Genomic DNA, 25,742 nt, shown 5'->3' with positions numbered 1-25,742 from the left:
TGTTGTTGTTGACGTGTGTGTGTGTGTGTGTGTGTGTGTGTGTGTGTGTTTCCTACCTGTCAACTGCAGGATGGTACAGTGGTCTGCTGTCCTGCGGGGACAGGTAGCTGTAGACTGCCGATACCCCCACCACTCTGACCTTAAACAGCACCCCGGCATTCTGCAGGTAGAGAAATACACATTACAGTAGTACAGCTGTCTCCCTAAAGAGCTCACACCCCACTTAAAACAATGTCAACCTATTATATTAAAAGATTCATTTAAGTTTGAAATTCAGGGGATATATGATTTTAATTTTAAAAAATGGTAAATATAGCCAGAAAAGCTTGTTTATATTTAACAATCTGACAAAAAATTGTCATTTGAATGGAGAGAAAGAAAAAACAAGCATTGCCTTTTGGTACTATAAAGCCTCTGAATGAACTGTATGGATGTAAACAAGTCATTTAGAAACACCTGCAAGAAACCTTCAGCAACTCTTGAAATGAAGTGCTGTGTAAACCCAACAATTCTCTAATTTAAGGCTGAAACCTGCAGAATCTATATATAACATAATCACAACAGTTAAAAAGCACACAAACTCCCTCATTTATATTTGGCAACTAGTCTTGATGCCTCCTCACTCAAATAAAAAAAATGTATTTAGAGATTATAGAGAAGAGAAGGAGGCTGAGTTATTAGGGAGCAGAGAGCAGAATCAGGTTGCTAATGCATTCATTCTGAGCAGGTTGCCGTTGGAGAATAGGAACTGCAGCTGAGCATAAAGAGAAATAAATTAGTTGGTTAATAGGAGCCTAAAGCTGCAATGGAAAAAAAAAATTCAGTATTAAGGGTCTGAGCAAGCATGCAGTCAGATGGCCTTCTACATCTAACAAACTATAATGAAGAAGAGCAGACAAGACACTTCACACTAATAAGTAATCATACACGAGTTTGGGACATTTTCAAATAAACTCTGGAGAGTTAAGCATTCACAAGCTTCAACAGAAAGATCTGTAAGCTGCCTTATAGGAGAACTGTCAATTAGCTGTCAATCTTATCTGGAATTTGGGTACTTTGGGGACCCAGAACTAATCCTCTTTTGGGTGAGCTCTTGATCAATAAGTTATATATATATAATAACGACATATAACAAAATCTTCCAGAACTGTAAAAGAACTGAGAAAATTTTAAATACCTTTTAAATTTGTAATTTGCCTGTTTGGTTTTTGTTACAAAAACTGCAATGTACTCTTTTTTTTTGTCAGAGTTAGACTCCTTTAGTACATATGACAAGTACATTTTATATATTTATTTCAGAGGTAATGTACACACAACTTCAGGAGGTGTCAGAATAAAAAACACAAACTTTCTTGCATATATATAATATATAATACAAAACTTTATCATAAACTTTGAGAGGGCTTCACTATGTTATGCATTAAAACAGAATTAAGAAAAGCTAAGGCATTGGTTTTCATCCATTTATTAATTTTAACATTAATAGTAAAGGCAAGAGGCACTTCTGAGATGATTTTGATTAAAATGAAGAACAGCTAATACCCTGAAGAAGAAAAGCCACTATAACTTGAATATTACAAGGGTTGAAGGGGGAACATTCTGGTGAAATATTTCAACTCTTCATTACAGCCATTATTTGACTGTGGCTTGGTGATGAAAAGCATAAATGGAAGTTTTCTAACACATTAACAGCAAACTTTACCTTTCATCCAACTTTTAAACCTCTCGTCTAGATCTAAAATTACTTGACCGGCCATTTGGCACAGACCATACACACAATTAACACTCATATTAACACTTACATTCAAATGTACTATCTTTTCTTTACAAAATATAATGGCTGGGAAAAAAGAGCTGGATTTCGACAAACAAGTAACCAAGTTTTTTTTTTATACCCTGAACTAAAAGTTGTATCTTGCTAAACAAACCTCTGGGTGGCACCAAAACACTTCATAATAAAGAAGCAGGGCACCAAATGAATGGCAGCAAAGTACTCATACACTTGCTGCCTGACAAAGAAATAAAGAATATAAACAGCATTGTTATGTTTATTGCAGGTGTCTATACTACACAGTGATAACAGTAAGATCACAAGTCGCCTTCTTATTTTTAAAAAAGATCACTGCTCTTATTTTTTTAATTTTTCCTTTTAAAACAAAGCATCAGCAAAAATATGAAGCCTTACACTCTGGGGATATTAGAGGCTTTTTTAACTAAAAATATCTGTACAACTTAAAGATCCTGGTGAACCTTGTTTTTATTAAGAAAAAAAGGGCAAACGAGGTTGCAACCAGCCAGATAGGCTTTAAGGATGTAAGACACGGAGATAGAGATCAGTAAATAACAGGCTGGTATTTCTCTTTCTCCTCCTCTTCAGTTCTTTTCTTATAAAGCTGAGAGCTGTTCACTCTGGATAAGGCCACCTCAAATATTGCCTGTCACCATGGTGTTGCCCATGGCAACCCGATGACCAGCCGTGGGGACAGTGTGGGTGCGTGTGTGTATTTGAGAGTGGAGCTTTGGTTTAGGGCTTGTGGCGTACAGATCACCTGAACTGTCTATATGGAGAAACAGATGAAGCTGAAGTGGAGATGTGCTTGTCAGGGATCATCGTCAAAGCCTGCTGTACATACTAAACGGAGGAGAGGTCAGAGTAGAGGTTGATTTTAACATGCAAGACTGGCTGTCCATCAAACAAACTCTTCAGAATGACAGGATGTATCATGTACATCTTAATTCAGGACTTTAGCAGTAATGTGTCCACTGTAGCAGTAATAGTATATATTCAAATGAATACAATGTAATTTTTATTTTCACTCAAATACAGACCTTCTTATATACTGGTAAAAATGAGGATTTGTGTTATTGGGCTTGGAGTCTGTGTGTGTGTGTGTGTCGTGTGTTGTTGTGTGAGAGAGAGAGAGAGAGAGAGAGGAGAGAGAGAGAAAGAGAGAATATAATGTCCTCAGGTGCACTCCTTTCTAATATGGTTGATATGAAGGATTTCTTTGATTAAAAGCAATTTCCGGGATTGCAAATTAAATTTTTCTTGTCTTTGAATGAAGGACGAATGAAGAACAAGATTTCGATGCAATAGAGCAGGAGATTGCTAAACTCATAATAGAACAACTAAATTTAAATTGTATTAATCAGGTGTGACCACTAACTATTTTGACATCTGTATAAAACATCAGTCCTTTGTGGGTTTGAAAGGTTTTGAAGAAAAAATTTTGATTTTACAGCACACTACGTTCAATTGATAGGAGCCGGTACAATACTGTAGTTACTATGGTCCAATATACAACTTCAACAATTATTCACTCAGCTTGCTAAGCAGAAAAACTATTTGTAGTCTCAGCAAAGCAATTAGCTCTTTTCAAAAAGCATCATCAAAATCATGACAAATATCAAAGCATCAGACTTTAATAACACTGTTAAGTGGTTCAATTTCTGTCTCAATTTTTAATAATAATAATAGCTTCCAATGTGACTCAGTCAACTGTAAACAGACAATGGAAACTATTTAATTCAAAGACAGAATCCAACCTTAATGACAATTGATTAAACTTCTAACTAATCTCTGCTGTATGCTGCTTTTTTAATTTGGTCCACTGGAGTAAAGAAGGTCCCTGAGCAGAAGGGTCTAGGGCACAGAATAGAGTGGGTGACATGTTATTGGTTATTGGATGTGCAGGCATTACCTGAGCCTGAGATCCATTCAGCATCAAATAATAGAGCTTGCTGAGGATGCTCTGCCCTGCAAACTGGTTCCAGGGAGATGCTCCCTGTCCTCAACCGCATGAGAAGAATGAGGTCCAAAACCTTGAGAGAAGAGACAGGAGAGGAAGAGGAGAGGGGAAGAGGAGAGCGAGAGAAGAGAGGAGAGGAGAGGGAGGGTTAGTAAAAAAGAATGACAAAGTGCAAGAACAAGTGCTATAGCATATATAAAGACAGGTGCTGCTGCAATATATCCAAGTTTACATATTACTCAGTTGTTTTCATCAATGGATCCCAGTTTATACAAAAGGTAATTTACTTGCAGTATTTCTGATGTACTGTAAAAATAAATAAATTCTTCAGCATTTCTTTTTTTAGATTGATTAACTTAGCAAATCACCCACAGCCCAACACATCAGAAATGAATTCCCACGAAGGTTGGGCTCATGGAAAGTGNNAGGTCACTGCAACCTATTGTGTCATCACCACATCTGTCAAGCTGTCAGGTGTCAAATGCATCAAGGCTTTACTGTCAGTGCCTTGTGTCCTGTACTGAAAGCCTGAAGCAACATTATGTGGAGTCAGATAAAATAAATAAAATTAACTTGAGGCTCGTTAAAACTAATGTACAGTAGTATGAAACAACATCCTGCAATTAATCCTACCTCCATGAAAGTTTGAATGTTTTAGAGGAGTTTCGATCCAATTTAATGTTTTTTTTGGAAGCTGCAGTTTGTGCTGCCGTTGTTTGTTGTCTCTCAGTATAATCATTCCAATAGTTTGGCGAGCTCTATAAGTTTTAGCTAAGGTACATCTTAATGCTACAGCATACTGTGATACATGAAACAATACTGTGCTTCTTACTTTCTGGCAACACTTGGGAGAAGGACCTTTACTTTTTCAACATGACAGTGACCCTGTACACAAAGCAAGGTCTGTAATAATATGGTTTTCCAAGTTTGAAATCAAAGAAGACCCTGACCTTAACCTTGTCAAACACCTTTGGGATCAGTTAGAACGCTAACTGTGAGCCATGCTCTTGTGGCTAAATGGGAGAAAATCCCTGCAAAATCTTGTGGAAAACCATCCCAGAAGAGTGGAGGAGGTGTAGGTGTCCAAATACTTTTGGCCATGTTTATTCATTCATTCACAATTCATTTGATTAATTAAAATTCTATAGTAGCTGTACCGAAAGTGGTGCAATAGACTAAGACCTGTCCTTTAATTTCGGTGATGGATGGCTACAGTACATAGAATAAACTCAGATGTGTACTGCAATGTACACGAGCACATGAGCCCTATGGCATATGGACAGATGAGTTCTCAAATGTCACATCCTGACATTATTAGGCCATTATTAGGAGTGTCTGTTATCTGTTTCCATCTTGGATTTATGAGCATATAAACATGAACACTGTGTACTCAGCAAGAACCAAGCTGAGCTTCACTAAGAGCAAAAAGATCATGATTGAAACTTAATGACTAAAGAAAAATATCCTCTCGTGTCAATAACAGGTTAGGCTTTGTTGATCCCTCTAGGCAAATGGAACCTGACTTATAATTTAAAAGCACTAACAATGGGAATATTACTTTATACACAATAAGCCCCTTAGTATGAGAGGATCGCTGTCTACCCATGGTCAAATGAACACACCCAGAATAATGCTCTGTGTTACAAAGCACACAATGTCTCATGATGGGTTTATGAACATTACAGTGACTTAAATGTGTGTGTGCATCATCAATGTGTCTGTGTGTGACCCAGTCAGTGTGCACCAAGTAAAACCTTTCCAGCAGTTTAAAAATTCACTTTAATGCAAAATCAAAGACTGGATAAACTGTCATACACAACATGAACATCAAAACAGGACGGTAGACCCTACGTGAGTCCACAGTATGTTAACTGAAATGTACCCCTCCCCTCAGGTTATTCACTGCCATTTATGAGTCTTTAATTCATCTACTGAAGGACACCATTACACCACTGATTTAATTATGCTGGTGTTTGCCAGACAAAAGGTTTGGTGATACATTATCCTTAACTAAAGAGCCACCAGTTTTCTATTTAACTGTATTAAAAATGTAATCAAATATCATGTAATTCTCACTAGGAATAATCAAGATGTGCTGGCAAGTTTTCCACTGTGTTCATCAATATAAAGTATTTCACTGGGATCAGTGGAAGCTCAACCGGACAATCACACATCTGCCCCGCTTTAGCTATGATCCTTTGTAGTGTAGTGGATTAATCTTTAAAGTAGCTGCAAAATAATCACACATTAACTTGGATTGGCTGCATAAATCCTTCCACAGTTCTAACCAGACTGAAATATTTATAAGTGTCTGGATCCTTTTAATATTTGTGATGTTGCCTACAGTGACAATGTCATTAGGGGGTAGATGTGATCAGAGCATTTTCTTTTCTGATTGGCAATGCTGTTCAGCCCCTGTGGGACTTTTATCCCCGAACAAAACAACACAGATCACCTGCGAGCAACAAACAAAAAGATCCAGCTGTAGCTGGATTACGGCTGCTTATACTGTTGTGTCCAACTGTGTTATTGTTGTACATCAGATGCATTCTAGGTAACTTCTAAGTTGCTTCTAATCTAAGCAACTTAATGATGCTGTCCACCCTTGTTAGAGTAACATATGGCAACTGATCGCTATCTGGGGTTTCTACATTGTCAGCTTTAAGCTATAGCTGAACGGGAGCTAAATAAAACCAGCCTAGTCTGAGGCATTCGTGCAATAGATATGTAGGGCAAAGTTGAACAAAAATTGGATGTTGAAATTGAGACACCATTGGACGATGCAAGGGGAAAAGAATAAATGAGGTATTTGATTTAAGACTGTAGCCACAGCAGAACAGGAGGAAAGATGTCTCTGCAGCTGCTTCACAAATGTAAGCTTACCCTCAAAAGCAATCTCATAAAAGAAATCAAAGATACCTGACTCTGCTGCTGTGTGCTTAACAAAACCAATTCACAAGATGAAGCTTTAACTCTACAGCTGAATAAACACAATACACACGACATATGCTCAATAAAAACTAAATCAACAACAACAACTTAAAAATCAATCTGCAGCTCACCGGACAGCCTGCTGGCCAGATCCTGCTGTGTTGCAGATGAGGAGGAGGACCTTGGTGGAGCTGCCCTGGTTCAGGTATTCAGAGGAGAGGGTGCCAGACGGAGGTAACCTCTGACCATCCGGTCCAGCCGTAGAGGTGTAGGGAGAGGAGGGGAGGCTGTGGTGATACCCTTAGCAGAGCAGAGGAGTGGAGAAATTTAGGATTAATAAAGGCTGATGTACAAGCAGAGATCCAGAGTGTTGGGGTGTATTCGCAGTCTGTTTTTGTTCATGTAGAAACAAACTGTAAGATAAGATGTTCCTGTATTGATCCCCCGTATGAGAAATTCAAATTAGACACCTCAGCATAGGGGATTAGGGAAAATGTACTTGTCAACACAATGTTAACAGTTTTTGTGTAGAAAAAAAATCCCATCAGTTTTATAATCATTTTTATCATAGTTTTCAGCTGTTTTGGGAATAAACATGAAGTGAGACAATTGACATCAATTTTTTTTTCTTCTTTTTAAACAGAAATGAATGACTTTAATTGTAATTGTGTAATGTAATTAACAAACAACGCTAAGCTTCTTTAATGCAACTTTTAAAAGTCCTTCCTGTAGCCTGTTTAGATTTCTCACTCATATGAAATAATACCTCCAATGAACAACACTGATATCCAGGTATCTCTGTGCTGTTATTTAGTACTCAACAAATCCATACGCTTTGTTTTCACACATGTAAGAAGAATCAATATGTCTAACTTGGAGCTGTAGGAGGTGAATACAAGGGTAAAGAGTATTAGTCGACAGAACTAAGAAAAGCTGTTACATAGGTAGTGTGTTTTTATTTTATGGACATTTTTAGTGTTAATGTTCTGGTAAGGTATACTTATACTACTACTAATACTACTAATATACTACTATACATTCAGTCAACAAACAGAAACAAATTTGCTGGCAGAGAGCCGGTAATGTCACACCTGATCAAGCACTTATTTTATAAAATTGATACTCATATCACAACCTATTCTGAAAGGCAGGACTGCAATGGACCAAGACTATAAAATAGCTCTGGGTGCCTGACTGATAAAGTGCTATGAAAGGAGCAACGTCTAATGTGACATGTTAACACTGTGCTTCTGAAAACATTTTAAGAAAATTTCCATTACACCAGAATTGCCCTTTGATTCTTATTTACCCCGAGGAGCTGTAAGAAGAATTACATCTTCTACCACCCACACACATACACACATGCTATGATTAATAGTGGGTAATAGCTGAGGGGATACAGAAGGCCCAACCTCTTGTCTCCCAGGAAACATAAACTTTGACATTATCAGAGGATTTAATTAAACAATGCTTGTTCGCACCCTTCCATGCAATTAATCACTGCCATCTTCTAACATCACACACACACACACACACACACACACAAAACTAATCCTAAACACACTAGCAGGAATGTGAGTGTGAATAGATGTAAAGTTTGGATCTAACGGCTTTACAAAAGCAAGCAGATTATTACTGTAACACACACACAGAGAGACATACAGGGAAAGTGTTGTGTGAGAGCATTTCTTTTTGCGTCAGAGACAAAGACAGAGAAGTACTTTTTGCTGAATAACTGGAATTCTAGTAAGTAAATACACCCTTTGGTTAAAAAATAATAGCGTCTGAATAAGTGCTGATTGTAAAAACAAGCTGAGAAAATGGAAAAAGCTTTGACTAATGTTTGTCCAAGCTCCTACTAAATCACGTGGAGATGTTTTCCTTTCTCAGCAGACAGGAGCAACTTGATGGTGACATTTTCTGCATTTTTCCTGCCCTTCAGATGACCAATTCATCTACTGTCTCTTTGTCTCAGTCTCATCCTCCCTCTACCTTCTCTGACACCTTTAATTCTCAGTTTTGCATGCTATCCAACTATTAATGCCCAACTAATCAATAAAGCACCTATCTGTTAACCTTTACATCTTAGAAAAGTAGTAAACTCTATGTGTAATCTTGAATGATTTATTCCTTAGTAGCTACTCAGGATTTCCTGTACAAAGTGTCACTAAATAACTTCAATTTAAAACATTAGGTGACACCTCTTGTAAATATTGGAAGGAGCAGACTCTATATATTATTATATATATTCTGCATATATATAATAACAACTCTGGCTTCTAGATATGTGTTTTGCCAGTTGAGTTTTGAGAAGAACATAGTTGTTACAAGGATTATGTTCAACATTGTAGTTAAGGTTAGGAAAAGAATGTCACAGTATCTGTCACAGTCCTGTTTTGGCTCATTTTTCCTCTCTGTTCCTCCCTTCAGTCATCTCTCTCTTCCTCATTCCCATGCATCATTGCCATTCTCCTCTCATCCACCAGATGCCGTCAAACTTTTCCACCTTCTCTCATCTGCCCTGCAAAAATACTTTTTCCTGCTAGGCCTACTCACCTGCCCTTCCCCGCCCGCCTCTTCCCACTTCCCCTAATCAGCCCAATAGTACATACACTGGTTAATTTCCACCAGTACTCTGTCAGTTCATCCTAGTTGCTTTGTTTGCCTTTGCTGTGTGATTTTGGCTGTTTGGATCTGCTGTTATCTGTCTAGGTCTGCCTACTGTAGCTATCACTGAAGTCATCCTGCAGCCTCTTCTGGCTGCGTTTGTGTCCTATTTCAGTTGCCCTGCATAACCAGCTGTGACAGAATGTGGCCTTTTTCCCCTTATTTTTTCCATGACCATAATCTTTCCCTTACTGTAATTACATGCTGTGACATTAGTAATAATGCTTTAGTTACTATACGCAGACAAGAGCAGGAAATAACAATGAAACATTTTGCAACTTGGCACAATTTTTCTCATTAAAAATGTTTCCCTATTATGTAATATATAAACATCTATGCTTACTGACATTTAAACAGATCAGCCCTAGTTTAACAGCGCTGGTATTTTAGTGGGTAGTTTTAAAACCAGAAAGTAATATATCATGCATGGCAAATAGTGTGATTTTGCCCACATGTCCTGGGTGCACTGGGAGAACCTCCTGCCAGACTCTCATTCTCACCTCCTCTTCCCTTCCTCTCTGAGATGGACAGAGAAGAGCCAGGCGGAGGGAGGTGTTAGTGGGGTGGAAAGAGACAGAGGGAGGGAGAAGTGAAAAAGAAAAGAGACCAGAGTAGATAGAAAAGTAGAGAGCAAGAAGAGGGCAAAAGGAAAGAGCAGTTGTTAATAAAAAGTAATTCCCAAAGTGAATGAAAAAATGTTCAGGGACAACCCAACTTCAATGAAGAGGAACATTCACAGTGAGGAAGAAAAGCTGCACATTGATGTCCTTTCATAAATGTATTGATTCGATCATCAATTAGCATGATATTGAACCGTCTGTTGTTGTTGTTGTGACAATGTCATGGTTGCTGCAGGAATCTGTTCATAATCTATTTTTAATTAAAAGATAAACATTGAGACTGAAGTGAAAGCAAGTGAAGTGAGGGAGAAAGGGGTAGAGTTACAGAAGGAGTGGGTGTAGTAAGAGAGAAACAGGAAGAGAAACAGAAATCGCTCTTGAGATTGGAAGTGGTGAGTATAGCAGCGTTAATTAAACAGCTTAGCCCTGAAGAAGATACTACACCTCCTCTGGCACTCTTTTCTCCTCCATTTATTCCATTTGTATTATCTTATATTCCCTTCTCTCCTTGGCACTCTATTTATCAATATAGTATCCCCACTCCCACCAACTTCTCACTATTTGGGCTGAATCACCCTCAGCTTCACAGAAGTGAGAGGAGAAACACAATCAGTGCTAACTGCAACAAAGGAAGATTTTTTTGAGCGTGTTTCAAATCTGTGCGACACAATGTGCTGTTACATATATTCTTACAACTAAACACAGTTAAGACTACAGTAAGTCTTCACACACACAAAGTATTTTGCAATCAATGCTTACTCATGGTAAGGCACCAGTGGTTCAATATGTCTTGCTGCTATTGAATAAGTAATATTTTTAGGATAACAGTGTTAAAAAATACATTCCTGCTGTGTCTCTGTTAATGTAGATAATGAGTGTCTGCATCAGTTAGAACTCTTGATGGTCCCATTACTCAGGAGGACACAGGAATACAATCACACACACGAAAGCCTTAGTATGAGTGGAAAGTAAATACTAAATAGATAATCATATTTTGCTGTTACACCAGAGGCAAACATCTTTCGACATTGAGGTCCTTTTCCCAAACAATTCTGCTTTTTCATTACTGGTTGTGTAAAAGTAGAAAGTGAGATGAACTGAGATAAAGCAAAGAGAGAGATTTTTGGCCACATACTGACTGGAACCGACACTCCTCCCAAGTGGTTCAAGACCAAATGAGTGACCCCTGTCAATGCAATGCACACACCTGACTAAAAATACCCAGGGGGCCGTAGGCTTAGCCCTGGATGAATCAGAGGTCTGGCAGCAAACAGCCATCTGACCACAAATGCCCCTGTTGACAGCAAAGCACCTGAGCTTTCTGCCAGCAGCAAAATGACAGATTAGAGATGCAGCAGGGGAGGAACTAAATACACCTGATGCTCTCTTCTCTCTCCTTTTACCTTCTTCTTCCACCATCCTTCAACTACACCCAGGTCACCTTCCCACTGCTCTCCTGTCTCTGTCATACTGTTTAATTATACGGCACAGTATTGTGTTCACAGTAGCCACAATACCCTCGCTGCCCTCTCGTATTAAGGGAAAACAGCACTAACGAAGTCGCAATCACTGAAATTGCCCATGGCATTTTGCATTTAGTTTCATCATGTCCTAAAAAGTTCATAAACATGTAACACCACAGTGCTGAACGTTTTAGTTGTTTATATCTCTGAATAAATTAATTAATTAATTAACAATAATAATAATAATAATAATAATACAGATCTAGAGGAATATTCATGGGGTGGCAAGAGGATGATATGGAAACTGAGGGGTAGTAGGAAAAAACAGCTGATTTAAGAGCAAAATCACATATATTTGCTTGGAAAAGCTCCCAAATGAAGATATATTAACCAAAAAAATGTAATAAAAATACATTCTTGTGGCACATTAGTAAAACATTGAATAGAAATATCTAAAGGTGGCATTAGATATCAATAAACTGTTTTAGTTCCAAATTTTTTGACCTTGTTTTATCACCGAACTTAAGCCTTAAATGTGGCCATAACAGATCATTAAATTATATAGAAAATAAAATGAATGTGTTAAATTTGAAAGCAGTTGATGCCAAACGTGGGTGACAGCTGGACTGGCAAGGCATTTTCTTTATTTCCTTACTTTTAGCTGCCACCCTTGATCCACTCCTGCTACAGTATGTCACTGAGACAATGATAGATGAAAATTAGAGAGAAAATGGCTCTATGCTAACATGACCATTAAAAAAAGTGACTTTTGAAAAACTTCATCCAGTGTCTTCTGCGCTGCTGACCCACTCAGAATTAAGTTGTGTTGCGAGTTACACTGTAGGTTTGTTTTGTCTTAACAGGCTTGTAGGCAGAGGAAGCTTTCAAGTTGGCACTCACAGACATTTATGCACCATTTGTGTTGTTCTACATGAGGCAGCTGAGCTGAGTGTAGCTGTTATTTCCCGGATGATTTGAGAACACATTCCAGAGGCAGTCGTGATGATCAGAGCACCGAGTGTAGACATACCAAATTTCTTTCTGCCTTCATTCTCTTCAGGTTATTTTAAATGATGAAATCTACTGGAGGGGCAAAAGTTCCCCTGTGAATTTTCCTGAAATATTTTTGCTTTTCTGCGCTGAGTTTGCTTTAGGCGGCCTGTAATTACCTTAATGGAACTGCACAGGAAGTGTACTTTGCAGGTTTGAATTTGCATGTTTGATGTCTTTGTCTCAGTATGAGTCAACTTCTGTACTACTTGTATTCATGAGCACACATATTGCAGCAGGATATGTGTGATATGTGATATAAACTATCTGCAACAACCTTGCCATCACATATAAGACAGTCCATTATATTACATAACATAGCTCATTATTTTCACAGAAAAATAGGTCAGTTTAAACCAATTTGCATCCAAACTTTTATGTCCCCATGATCCTAAAGTTATCTGTTATGCTGCAGGAGAACACATGAAATCTATATTTCATGAGCTAAAATTCAAATTGGATTTTGATATTGTTAAAGCGGCTACAATCGATAATTGTATAACTTATAGAATGACAATGTGACAAAGTGAAAGGAGGTGATGATAATGACCCTACAGTGAATTATCAAACCCCTCTGCTTTATAGAGCTTTATAGTCTGTTTCAGCTCCTTGTTTAGCTGTCCAGCCCACAACTTTACTGTTCTGGTTCACTCTCAACCCATATATACTGTAATTTTCTGTTGCAGCAGGCAGCTGTTTTCAGTGCAAACGCTCTAAAAACTCACTTTACACTACCTGCTCAGCCCCAAACAGCAGACAGAAACAGTAAGTGACTAGTTAGAGAACATAGTGGAGTATTTCCCTCAGGAGTTGTAAGAGACCATAAACAGAGATAAAAGAGAGTGAATACTGAACTTAAATTACTTAAATCTAAATGAAGTGACCAGAAACACGACTCCAATGATAACGTTGCTCTGTAACTGCTAGATGTTTAAATAAGCATCTGTTTGCTAACAATTTCATCATTTTTTACTGTTGTTTGTTGTTGTTTCTGCTGCCCGCAAGCCGCAAAAAAGATAAATTCATAGATAAAAAAGAAATCCATTTGGGAGCTGCGCTTTGTCACTGGGGCAAAAGTATCAGTGGATTGGAGCTTGGAGTGGATTTGACGGCCCAAATAAACACCTCAGAGTAAGGGTGAAATCCCTACACGCAGCCCTTAGTGGGTTAATGGGAACGACACAGTGGATTACCATCAGGTCTGCAGTTCACCGTGACAGGACCTGAACACTAAATAATAACCTGCTAGAGAGCGCTGTTTGTGGAGCCACACTGTACAGTAAGTGTGTTGAAGTAAAAAGGATAGGTGAGAACTGAAAGCAAGACTTTGATTACTCCATCTATCTCAGAATGTAGATCCTGTTGTGGGAGTCATATCCTCTTTTCTACCACCTTTCCCTGGGGATCCACACACACACACACACACACACACACACACACATTCTCTCTCTTTTGGCCCAGTTGGCCTCTCTAAGTGCATGCATCTCTCACAATCCACTCTGCTCAAATCTTGATTGACTTCTCCATTATCCCGGAGACATGTGACTGAGCCTGGCCTTTATTTTTTAATTTCAAGGGCACCAAGTGAACATCACACAAAGTTAGCACGCTAAGCTTTCCCTGAGCTTCTATTCAGTGGGAAGTCTTTTTCTTTGTGCAGCATTACGGAGCTTTATCACTCTATTTACGTGCAAATTGCCTGGATTGTTGAGGGTGAAATAGGATGCTATTGTGGCACTTTGGACCTAATTGATTTTTCAGTGTTTTCCATCATGAGACCTCCTTCTGCCATTTCCTCTAAATGTGAAACTTCATTATTGTACCTGGGAATGGCGCTCATTCAATATCCCCAAGAACACTTACTGATAAAGTCGGGGAAGTCCAGCTCCCAAACATTAAAATACACAGCAGGTTATGACGACAGAGGAATTCCCAACATACAATAAACCCTCTCCGACATAACTGAATACAAGACATGACAGTTATTTTACTCAATGTTATCCTCACGGTTTACATTCTCTTTGCCTTTCGGCATGCTATTAAATAATGACCAATTATTCATCGGCCCATATCAATCCCCCCATGCACCCACACAGTACATACTATGAGTGCATTCCAAAGTGTTAGCCTCCTCCGCCCTTCCTTTCCTTGCCTAGTATCACAATTCTTCTACCAGCAAGTTATGTGGAGGAGGAGACAAAAAAGGAATGAAAAGGACAAGCCAAAAATAATGCACAAGGGCGTTTGGACAATTTATTTGCTAAGAGTCAAATATGACACTATCAATGTCATAGTACTGCCTCCACAGCCGCTATGTTCAGTTTTTCAGACAAATTCATCAATGAATGTCCACTCTGGTTAATGAATTTAAGACTCCTACAACAATGTTCGTTTAATATATTACAATTAAGCAGACCATTATAATATCATATATCTTATGCCAACAAACATAATTGACTAACAGTTGTGAAGGAGTGGTCCTTTTTAAAATATCTGCCATGTTTAATATATTTGCTATCAGCGTGGGTCTAGAGATGGCAATGTCAGTCTGCTGGTCCAGTCTAAAATACATGGATTGACATGACATTTTGCACAGATACTCATGGTCTCCAGAGGATAAATCCAACTGACTTTGGTGGACTTTTAGAAATTTTATACAGGCATCCATGGTTCCCAGATGGTCAATCAATCTGACTTTGATAATCCCCTGACCTTTCCTTTAGTTCCACCATGAGGTTAAAATTTGCAGTGGAGTGTCTTGACAATTATTGGATGGATTGCAGTGACATTTGGTTCAGGCATTCATGTTCCCTTCAGGATAAAGTGTAACAATTATGGTGACCCCGAGTTTTCATCTAGTGGTACCAGCAGCTCAAAATGTAAAATTCATTAAAGACTTTTATGACCAAATATCTGCATAACTAACGACATTCTTATCAGCCTCAGCTGTCCCGTGTGTTTAGTAATAATCAGCAAATGATAGCATGCTGACATGCTAAACTACGATGGTGAGCCTGGTAAATATTACCAAAAATATGACAGGATTTTACAACCCTAATAAGGAGCCTGCACTTTTGTGCTATTGCTGCTAGCGCTTATCGTCATTTTGACCTTGCAGTGAGGTCAATCTCTTAACTCCGATAAGCCCTCTGGCTTGTGAAGAACATGTGTGTTTCATCAGCAGCCTCCTTTGTATCCTCCACTACTGGAGCAGCAATAAAATGGTGACAGAAATATCATTTTCAGGATCACAGAGGAGGTAGAGCGAGCAAGGAGGTGTGGTGATGAACCCCATATCACAGTAGAAAATCTTCATCTGAACTTGGTACTTCATGTCCAACTTCTGATGTGGTGGTAATTTGCTTTATTCCTGTTTCAGTCCTCCCTGTCATCTCCTGCTGTTTAAAGCACATTTTTTCAGACACCCTCGTCTCTCCCAGTCTGAGGACAGTACATGAAGTGCATTTCTGAGCAGAGTTGTGTGATGCATTTCTCTTCTACTGTTTTAAAACCACTGTACAGCTGTCAAGTGACCTCAAATTGTCATGCTGTGGTGGCTTGACAGAACGATAAAGACAATCCTGGGAGGACATCAGTAGGTGACAGCTGCCTGCTCACAGACTGAGAAAAATACAGTATCATTGTTTTCCACATGCTGATCTAAGTTAATGAATGTAGCTGTATGAATTGCTAAAATTCAGTTGGGAAATTCAACAAAATAAACTACTAAAAAAGATTTGCAGGAGCTCAACAGAATAATAAAAAAAAATCAGCCAATGAAATGAGATATGTAATGGGTTGTTGAGCCAGTACACTATTGGTTTCATGTTCCATGTACCATCCTGGAAAAAGATTATAACTGTCACACAAATTAAATTTTAGGACAACTTGATTTCCCTTGGATTTTGAAAAACACATCATTGCTAGAGATAAATTTGCCATCTTTACGTGTCAATCCAGTGTTTTATTTATCATGTCAGCAAATCCCAAATTTGACCCCCTCTATAGTATTTATATGGTGTTTCATGATGTATGATAAACAGGTTATATTAAGAGGTAATGGTGGTAATAAGAGTAGGTTAACACAATTAAAGCCATGCAGCCTATTCCCTAATGATGCTATCACTGCTAATAGATGAAAAGTGAAAGAAAACAATACTGTGGATTCCCTACTGAATATGTTTTCTACTGCTGAATTATGAATCAAAAGTAATTCATCAAAATTAACTTAATAAATGTATTTTTGTGCCTTTTAAAGTAACACCATTAACACATTAATATGCCAAACAAATTCAACATATTAAAATAAACAAACTTGTGAGTTAATTAATTAAAAATATGCACTAAACATAGTACTTTCTCCCAAACATTTCCACAACAGGACATGTTTACACATAGTAATTGATCTGAAAACTACGCCAAATCCAGATCAATCAGAGGTTTCAAACAACTGTCCACCCCACTAGGGTCAAATTATGCAGAAAATTCTGCGATACATCATCTTTTATCTCCACAATGCCATGCCGTGACTCATCAGTAATGCTTGTGTAAATTCATGTGCTACATTTGATAAAACATGACATAAATCCCATTGAATGGAGTTATGATATCCTGGAATCTGCTCTGCTGTGATCTTATGAATTATTCCAAGGTAAGGGCCATTTATCATTTTCATCAGATTGCTCACAAGAATGGAAGTCACATTTCCCAGTGAGCACTTAAGTGTGATTCATCACAAGTGTATTTCTGTATGTGTAGCTGTGTGTGTGTGTGTGTGTGTGTGTGTGTAAGGTTTCCTCTTGAGGGTCATGTATTTATAAGACTCTCCAGAGTAATTCTAATGGATTCATTACCTACTTGACTAACACAGTGGATGTGTGTGTTTATGCTTATGCCTGCTTGTGTTAGCACAAGTGTTTCTGTGTGTGACTGTGAGTGAAAGCACATTGTATGTGCCTGCTCCCTCTCTCTGTACTGTGACACTGTTTTTACTGTGGTAAGTGACAATAGAAAAGCCTCCTGTTGAGAAAGTGAAGAGTCTTAATTTTTAATGAGCGCTTTGAGCACATATGTGAATTATTGATGTCAGTTTTTTTTCGGGGGTAACAAAAACCCCCATAAAGGCTTCATTCAGTAGCTTGGTGGACAAAAGGCTAACCACAACTGGCAACCCAAATGCTATTAATGACCTCACACTCACATCGGTAATATGACTCAGTTAAACCCCTTACATTAACATTGATCGGTTAAAGTAACTGCTGTGTGGCTTTCAAACATAGGTCTCTGTTTAGGAAAAGTGACAGGACAGTTACAGCACTGGTCGTGCAATAAGAGAGATCTACAGCCTTGTTTTCCTCCTCAGCATTGTATTTTTATAAATAAATTTAGAGTGAAGTTCTCGCTGAGGAAACAAAACTGCATCACTCAGTCCTTGCCAACAGCATATACCAATAATTCATAAGATATAATTAATTAAATGCAACCTGGACCCTGATAAGAGGCAGAAATTTTGCCAATTAAAAATTATTCATCTATTTAAGCATCCAAGTTTTTGCTAAAGTCAACACTTGCCCATTATGAGATGATCGCATTGGTGTTCGCTACAGGTCTGATGGTTTTATGCTGACTTGAAAATAATGGAACGACCTCCTGTCTGCAAAATCCACTGCCGCAACCAAATATTTATTCGTTTTTAAAATGTAATTTTAAAGTTTTTAATACCTTTTCTGGCCTTTTTGAGGAAAATTAATTAAACTTTTCAAGACCTGCAGATACCCTCTGATAACACTGGTAGAATCGCCTTTGTGCATTAGAAATCCTAATTAGGCTTATATGTGAGACAAAGGCCACAGCAACAATTTAGTATTAGAATGTGTTCAAACTCGAAGCAGCAGGGCTTATGTTATCATTTGAAGACTTGACTTTGTGGCAGTATGGGTCAAACTCCCAAAACACAGATCCAACATTTCCCATAATGCAAACAATAGTATCTTTTCCTACCTGCCTGGTAAACACTCTAATTTAACCACAACCACACAACCCCTATCTGTAACTCTCTTTATGTTAAATGTATTTGTCTTCAAGCCCACAAAAGTCCACATAAGACATTATACAACAGTTTTTTAATGTTTAAACTAGTATCAGTTAATCATTTAATCAATATTAAAGCCAGTATCAGTTAATGTAACTAAATTATAACGTAGGAGGAGTTACCAGTGGGTTCTTTTAAAAACATGCCAACATACTGAATTTAACAACATTTATAGGGTGAAGTGCATTTCTCAAAGGGGCTTTATAGAACACTCAGCCAGCCAGTTTGCTCTACAAAGCAGCAAGTGTGCATGTTTGTGTGTCATTATACTCATTCTCAAGTCAATAGTGCATTCTGCAGTCTTTCACAGACAAAAAAAGGTTTTTTTAAAGGACGGTGATGATGCAAGACTGACTCAATCTTATACCTTTCTCTACTTTATGAGTGTAAAGAGAGAGAGCTCTTCTGTCACCTCATGAACAAAACATGAACGGGAGAGCAAGAGCCAGAGAACATTCAAAAAAGGGAAATTTGACCATTTGGCATTCAGATAACGGAGTGAAATGGTATATTTGGCCAAATCTGATGACTAATTATTTACATTATTACATCCTGGTGAGACATTACTCAAACTTTTTGTTCAGGATGATTTGATGCACCAGGCAGGCATTCAGACATGGCATTTAATTTAATTTGTTTGAGCGCTATCATGCATAAAGAAACAGAATGAAAAAGAGGGATACAAAGCACATTGCAGACACTGGTGCTTTTCTCAACAACGTAACTTCACACTGCCTGTGAAAAATACAGTTAATGAAACACAAAAGTTAAAAGTGTGAATCAGTGTGAATAAATGTTGATCAAGAGGACAGAGGGAGGCTCAAAAGAGAAAACTGGAAATTAGGAAGGAGAAAAAAAAGCAACCAAATCAGTGTGGGAAGTCAGTGTTTTTGATGGATGTCCTGTTACCATGGTTACCTGAGTGTGGTGTGGTGGAGCCTCCACGACTATAGGGGGGAGGAGCCTGAAAGGCGTAGACGACGTCGCTATCAGCAATAGCGGTGAGGTCATCATCATCCGAAAAGGAACGCTGGAAACCTGTGGAATACAACTCGGACAGGATGACCTGGAGAGGGAGAGGGAGAGAGAGAGGAGAGAGAGAGAGAGAGAAGAGAGAGACCAGACAGAGCAGAAGACCAGACAGACAGACAGACAACAAATTATTTTTTGTCCCCTGGCCAAATGGCTAGTTAATGTTCAAATGTTACCAGCCGCTCAATAGATTACCATTGGTTTTTGGCTGTTGCTGAAGCAAATCTATCTACATATTTTTACCAACATTTGGTGGCTCGTGCTATTTATGTACAAAAAGACAACATTGAGCTGCAGTGGTGCCAGAACTGACTCTATTTCATAACGCACATAGATGGATGACAGACATAAACCAACAATGGTACAGTATTCAGTCAAATTATGAGAGGAAATAAAACTAGATACATTTGTAATCAAAGAAATCAAAGTAAACTCTAAATGCTGCTGCATTAAATCATATAGAGAATATTGTAAAAGACTAAAAGAAATTTCTCAAACAAGACCAAAACAAACAAATTTTTGAGATGTGTATTTCCTAGTTTCATATTTAAGTCCAGATCTTTAGAGCCTTGACAATGACACAGAAATTGTATTAAGTAAGGAGAGCTGTGTAATTCACAATGCTGAATTCTTTTAGTTTTTGTTAGTATTAGAAGTGCAGACTGAGAGGTTTTCTTTTCATTTATTTGTGTTTTATGTGTCTTATACCATGACCACAGCAAATTTGTTTGTCATTGACAGGCAGGTGTTTTAAAGTGCAGAATCTGTGTAAAATGATTATTAAACTGCAGGAAACCATGGCAACAGCACTTCTAAATTGTGATACATTATAATTTAACTCTCACGGGCAAAACAGAAGAGTTTAATTATAATAATGGATGAGGATTTAAACACAGACTGTGATAAGTGGCCATGGTGTAACAGACTAATGTTATTTTTGTATGTCAGGACAACTTGTTTGGGGGACACTTAATTCAACATCATGTTTGTATGTTTCAAGCTGTAAAGGTCTGATACATGTTATATATTAGTACTGAACCCTCCAATATGCTGGCGGGTTTGAAACAAATATTTTCTTTAAAAAATCACCAAAATAACACCATAGCCAGAAACTGACGATGAAACAAATGATTGTTTTTAAATTTCTAGAGGTCCCTGAACAAATCATGAGCGTAACAACATGTCAAGTTAAATATGTGATATTTTATCAAAATCACTTTATTGCTTATTATATAATTCATCTCTCATTTTAATAGTTTGCAAAAAATGAACAGAGAGAGAGTGCGCGCACGAGAGAGAGTAAAAGACAAGCCCACAGTAAGTAAAAATGTGACAGGAGCAAAAAACGCCCAGAAACCGCTTGGGGTTCAGAGGGTGAAAAAGAGAGAAGAGATGAAAAGGATCGTAAGAGAATTAATGTCACAGTTGAAAACAGACTCAGGAGGTTAGTAGATGCTTAGAAAGATCAATGTGGTATGAGTAATTTAGTATAGAGGTCTCTCTCTCGCTCTCTCTCTCTCTCTCACACACACACACACACACAAAATATACTTTATATACTTAAATGTACAGGGTCAGAGTTATGGATACAGATAAAAAACACCAAACAAGCTGTCTGCTCTACAGCTTTTTGAGGTGATGACAGACTTAGTGTGTGTGTGTGTGTGTGTGTGTGTCTCTGTCCTGTGACTTGCTTTTACTAAACCCACAGGCAAAATAAGAGTGATAAAAGTGTACATTTTCCTAGCCCAACAAATGCGCCAAAACTAACAGAAAAGTGTGGGAGATGTTAATTAAGCACTGTAGTGTCTACACCCGCACACGGCCCTGAGAAGAGGTCTAATCAGCCAAGTAAGTGAAAACACCTGTGTGGGTAGAACAAGAAAATCTCACCCTGTGAACTGAAATGAATTTCCTCATCACGAAACCAGAGGAATTCAAAATGGAAAAACAAGTCAACAGGGAACTTAAATTGTACAAGAATACTAAAAGCTTCTATTTCTAAAACAAAGACATTAAGAGCATCCCCATTCGTATGTTCCCAGGGTCCTAAGTTCCCCAGATTTATATGGCACATAATGGGAACATGACAATTGGTCCCATGTTCCCAGGCTCCTATGTTCCCCAGGTCTAGGGTTAGGAACATAGGACCATGAGAACATAGATACACTCCCGACTCATCTCATCCCTCTCTCAACTCCATTACACCGAGGGCCAAAGTAATGGATATTACTTTACTGTGTATTTCAAAATAGATTTTTTTGCGACTTAAATGCATACATTACATGTTCTATAACAATAGATAGTGGGGCAGTGCACTTATGAAACATGAAAAAGGTATTTTCCATTTCATGGTACATTTGAGTCTTTACTACCCCTTTACTCTCTTGCTGGTGTGGACGCAGGCTTAGATACTCCAGCAGTTTTCATCATCAGTCGTAGGGCAGGTGAAAGATGGATGAACACACGCCTCTGGAACCTTTTATTGTACCCTTTCTCTTGTTGGTGACATTTCAGCTAAGTGTATGCATGCATTCAAGTGTTACCCTGCTATAATAAAGAATTCTGTTTGATTTCTTGTTTTTATCTGGGTTTTATGTATTACAGTTTTGGCTATTATTCTCGTGAAGCCATCATTAACCATATGTATATTATTTAAACTACATATGTGAAAGTGAAACCACAGGTGGATGTTAAAAGAATGATTACCCAACAGTTGTAAACATCTATTAGATCTTGCAGAGTTACTTTCTGGTTGAACTTTAATCTATTTTACTTTTGGTTGGATTGTCCTTTGTTTTCACTTTCAAATAAATGGTTGCAGTAATAGCATTGGACTTTTTTTTAAAAACTTGTTATACAGTAGAAGGAAACAATTCTTCATTTCAACAAGGAATTCAAGAAAGCGCAGGGTTGCAACTAACAATTATTTTTGTTATTGATTAATTTTTTGGCATTGTGAAAAATGTCAGTCAAAATTATTAGCCCAAGGTGACGTATTTAGGTTGCCTCTGAGGTCCCATCAGGAGTCTAAAAGCTATTTTAAATTGTATAAAACAGAGCAAAGCAGCAAATCCTCCCCTTTAAGATACAGGAACATTTTGGCATTTATGGACAAATTAATTATATAATTCTAATAGACTTTTTCCAAAGAGTGTGTGTGTGTGTGCGTGTGTGTGTGTACCTGGTCCGGGGAGATGTTGCCCTCCTCTGCCACCATGGCTCTCAGGCAGGACAAAGAACCAAAGAGAGGTACAGCCAACCCCACCCGCAGGTACCGCTGACCCTTCGTACTGAACACAAGTGTCACACACATCGACCTGTGGGGCAGATGGAAGAGGGGGTAAGAGGGTAAGAAAGTGTGTATGTATATGTGTGTGTGTGTTTGTGTGGGTAAAGGAGAGAGGGTTAGGAAGGCAGAGAGAGGAAGATACATGACATGTTAAAGCAAAGTACCAAATTGTTCTGCAATTCTGATTATACATGTTAACTTTATTACAGATTCCAAACACACCCTGGCATACTGAGTTATTTACATATTTGTATGCAGACACACACACACACACACACACTAACAAAAAAAACCAAAAGAACAACAGAAACCCAAAAAGAGCGAGAATAATGCAATTATGCAGAACTCAGAGACACCAGCAGCAACAGAAATCATGTTGTCAGATTGATCAAGAGATGTACTGAGCTTAACTAAGTATTGATGTGTTTCAGCTGCTAAATAGCAAAACACAACATTCAATAAAATGAGAATATGAAATGCACTACTGAACTGTTTAACATCTAATAACTTTGCAGAGATTTCCTCTGACAATACTGTTGTGCAAAATCTAATTTCATGACCGTAAACACATCTGATTTGTCTGTGTCTGACTTAATATCTGAAGTGAATTAACTATTTTAAGATTTTGCCTTGTAGCATTTAATTTTTCCTGTGAGTGTGTGTTTGTGTGTGTGTGCAGATTTATGCGTGACTGGACATGACGAGCTAACCCAGCACATTGGTGAAGCTGCTTTGTGCTGGGACTTGTCTGACTTACAGCAATCTGAACACCTCCTGATATGGATGCAGGGATGAAAATGATGGAGGGGTAGATGGAAGATATATTAAATAGATTAGATCTGAAACCAAGGGTGGAGTTTGATGAAAGGATGAAAGAACAGAAAGGCTGGCATGGTAGCGGAGAAAGAAAAAAGGAATGGGAGCATTAAGGAAAAGACTGAGAGGGGGGACAGAGTAAGGTCATGCCTTCTCAATTGGGATGGTGTAATCACTGACACCTCCACTTCCTGTTTCCCATCATGCATTATTCAGGTGAGTAATGTGTTAGCAGTGGGGTGGCAGACAGGGCAGACGGCAGAGGATCTGAGCAGCTGTTTTATTTACGTTGTTAGATGCTCCGAGATGAGACACTGAGATATGAAATGAAACGGCATGAGAGGTGTGGGATGAGTGTGGCACTTGAGAGCAACAGGAAATTTAGATGTAATCTTAAAAAGCATTTTTTGCAGCCTCCCAGCCTCCTGCTGATTTGGAGCCTGGTAGTCTCTATTAAACAGAAACCTCTCATATGTTCCCACATGGAGCACCGTGGAGTGCACAGTGCTCTTCAGATCATTCAAACTGGTCTTGAAAAACTGTTAAGAGGTTAGATCCAGGATTATTGTTTACAGATTTAATGACCCTACAAGTGTCTCTGCATGTTTTACATAAATTACAACAAATAATGTGTACTTCACGTCTGCCATCTATTTTTGTTGCAATGTTTTCCCACTTGTTCCAGTTCATGCACAAGCTTTTAAAGTCAAGCATGTTTGTAGTAATGAGTCAGCATAGTAGCAAGGTGTAGCATCTCAAAATAATTGTCATTGTGTGATAATGGAGGCTGAAAAGTCTGTTTCTGGAGGAAAAACTACAGTGGACACAAAACGTTCCTTCTGGGCTAGCCTGTACAAAAAAAAAAATGTGGTTCACCATGGTTGGACTCCAACATAACAATGATATATTTCAATTTCTGCCAATAGATCCTCCCTAAATGTTACACACTAGACCTTTATAAGATTAATAAGACATTAGCATTGCAATCCTGCAATTACAAAATAACATTGTCAAACCTGAGATGAACATAAATTATCAAAAAAAAAATAAAGGATCAAGATCTATCCAGCAGAAGCAACAATTCCACACATTCTTCATTTTTTTTTATATTTTTGTTTTATTGGCTTTATTAGAGACAGCTGTAGATAGACAGGGAGGTAGAGTGAGAGGGAAATGACACGCAGCAAAGGGCCGCAGGTTGAGATTCAGACACCCGGGCCGCTGCGGCAACTTTGTATATGGGTCGCCACTCTACTGACTGAGCCAATCCAGGCGCCACACCATCTTCTTACTTGTCAAAAGTTTGACTTGAAGACAGACACTGACCCTCATGTGACATCATTTGAGGCAATTTTGTTTTACACACAGCTTCCCTCTGGAGCCACAAAAAGCCCTGTATACAACTTTTGTCCATATTCCAGTAGCACTTTTCTAAAATTGTAACGACCTTTGAGTTCCCCTTTAATGGATGCTTTACCTTCATTATCACACAATTGTAAAATAATAAATATCAATAAATAAATCGCATCTTGTAATGAAATGAATGGGAAACCAATGTAATTGTTCATGTTATCATTGTAATGTGGATTTATTGTATGTGATCACTAAATAAAACAAACAAACAACATATAACCATAAGGCCACAGTATGATCTTAATTCCCTGCTGCTGTTTACGCTTGAAGCAACCTTCTGTGGTCAGCATATTCATCTGATTTTGCATATTTAATGTACTGTATTCACTGATTTATATTCCACGTTCTTGGCACTCGTTTTGTGTGTTTGGTTAGTGTTTGTTCAAGTGCACCAGCAATCATTAAATGTTTGATCAAGGAGTTAGAGGAATTCATCCGAAGTTAACTTCACATCTTGTGATTTATACAACACACCTGTGCAGAATGTTTGAAAATCGTTCAGATATTTGACCTACATATCCCGTTTACGTATCTAATACTTGTACATCAAAAAGAAAAGAAAAAGGTAACGCTGGCATGACAAGGGGTCAAATACTCCTTTGGTAGCCTGTTTTGCCT

The 25,742-nt window shown here is 38.2% G+C and overlaps 1 protein-coding gene across 1 annotated transcript in view; it reads right to left on the bottom strand.

Annotated features, from left to right (window-relative positions):
- usp43a (ubiquitin specific peptidase 43a) overlaps window positions 1-25,742 on the bottom strand; it is a 103,964-nt gene that overhangs the window by 26,331 nt on the left and 51,891 nt on the right. Inside the window, exons 5-10 of the mRNA XM_035659634.1 lie at window positions 22,788-22,923; window positions 19,490-19,637; window positions 6,812-6,980; window positions 6,669-6,729; window positions 3,702-3,785; window positions 57-160 (exon numbers count right to left, since the gene is read on the bottom strand). Of these exons, the coding sequence (XP_035515527.1) occupies window positions 57-160; window positions 3,702-3,785; window positions 6,669-6,729; window positions 6,812-6,980; window positions 19,490-19,637; window positions 22,788-22,923 (702 nt within the window). The remainder of the gene's footprint in view (window positions 1-56; window positions 161-3,701; window positions 3,786-6,668; window positions 6,730-6,811; window positions 6,981-19,489; window positions 19,638-22,787; window positions 22,924-25,742) is intronic.

The sequence above is a fragment of the Morone saxatilis genome, unplaced genomic scaffold (assembly GCF_004916995.1).
Source record: "Morone saxatilis isolate NCDOM2014 unplaced genomic scaffold, NCSU_SB_2.0 Contig17, whole genome shotgun sequence".
NCBI lineage: Eukaryota > Metazoa > Chordata > Actinopteri > Moronidae > Morone > Morone saxatilis.
The sequence above is the reverse complement of the archived record's forward strand: the minus strand, read 5'-3'. Positions and strand labels throughout refer to the sequence as shown.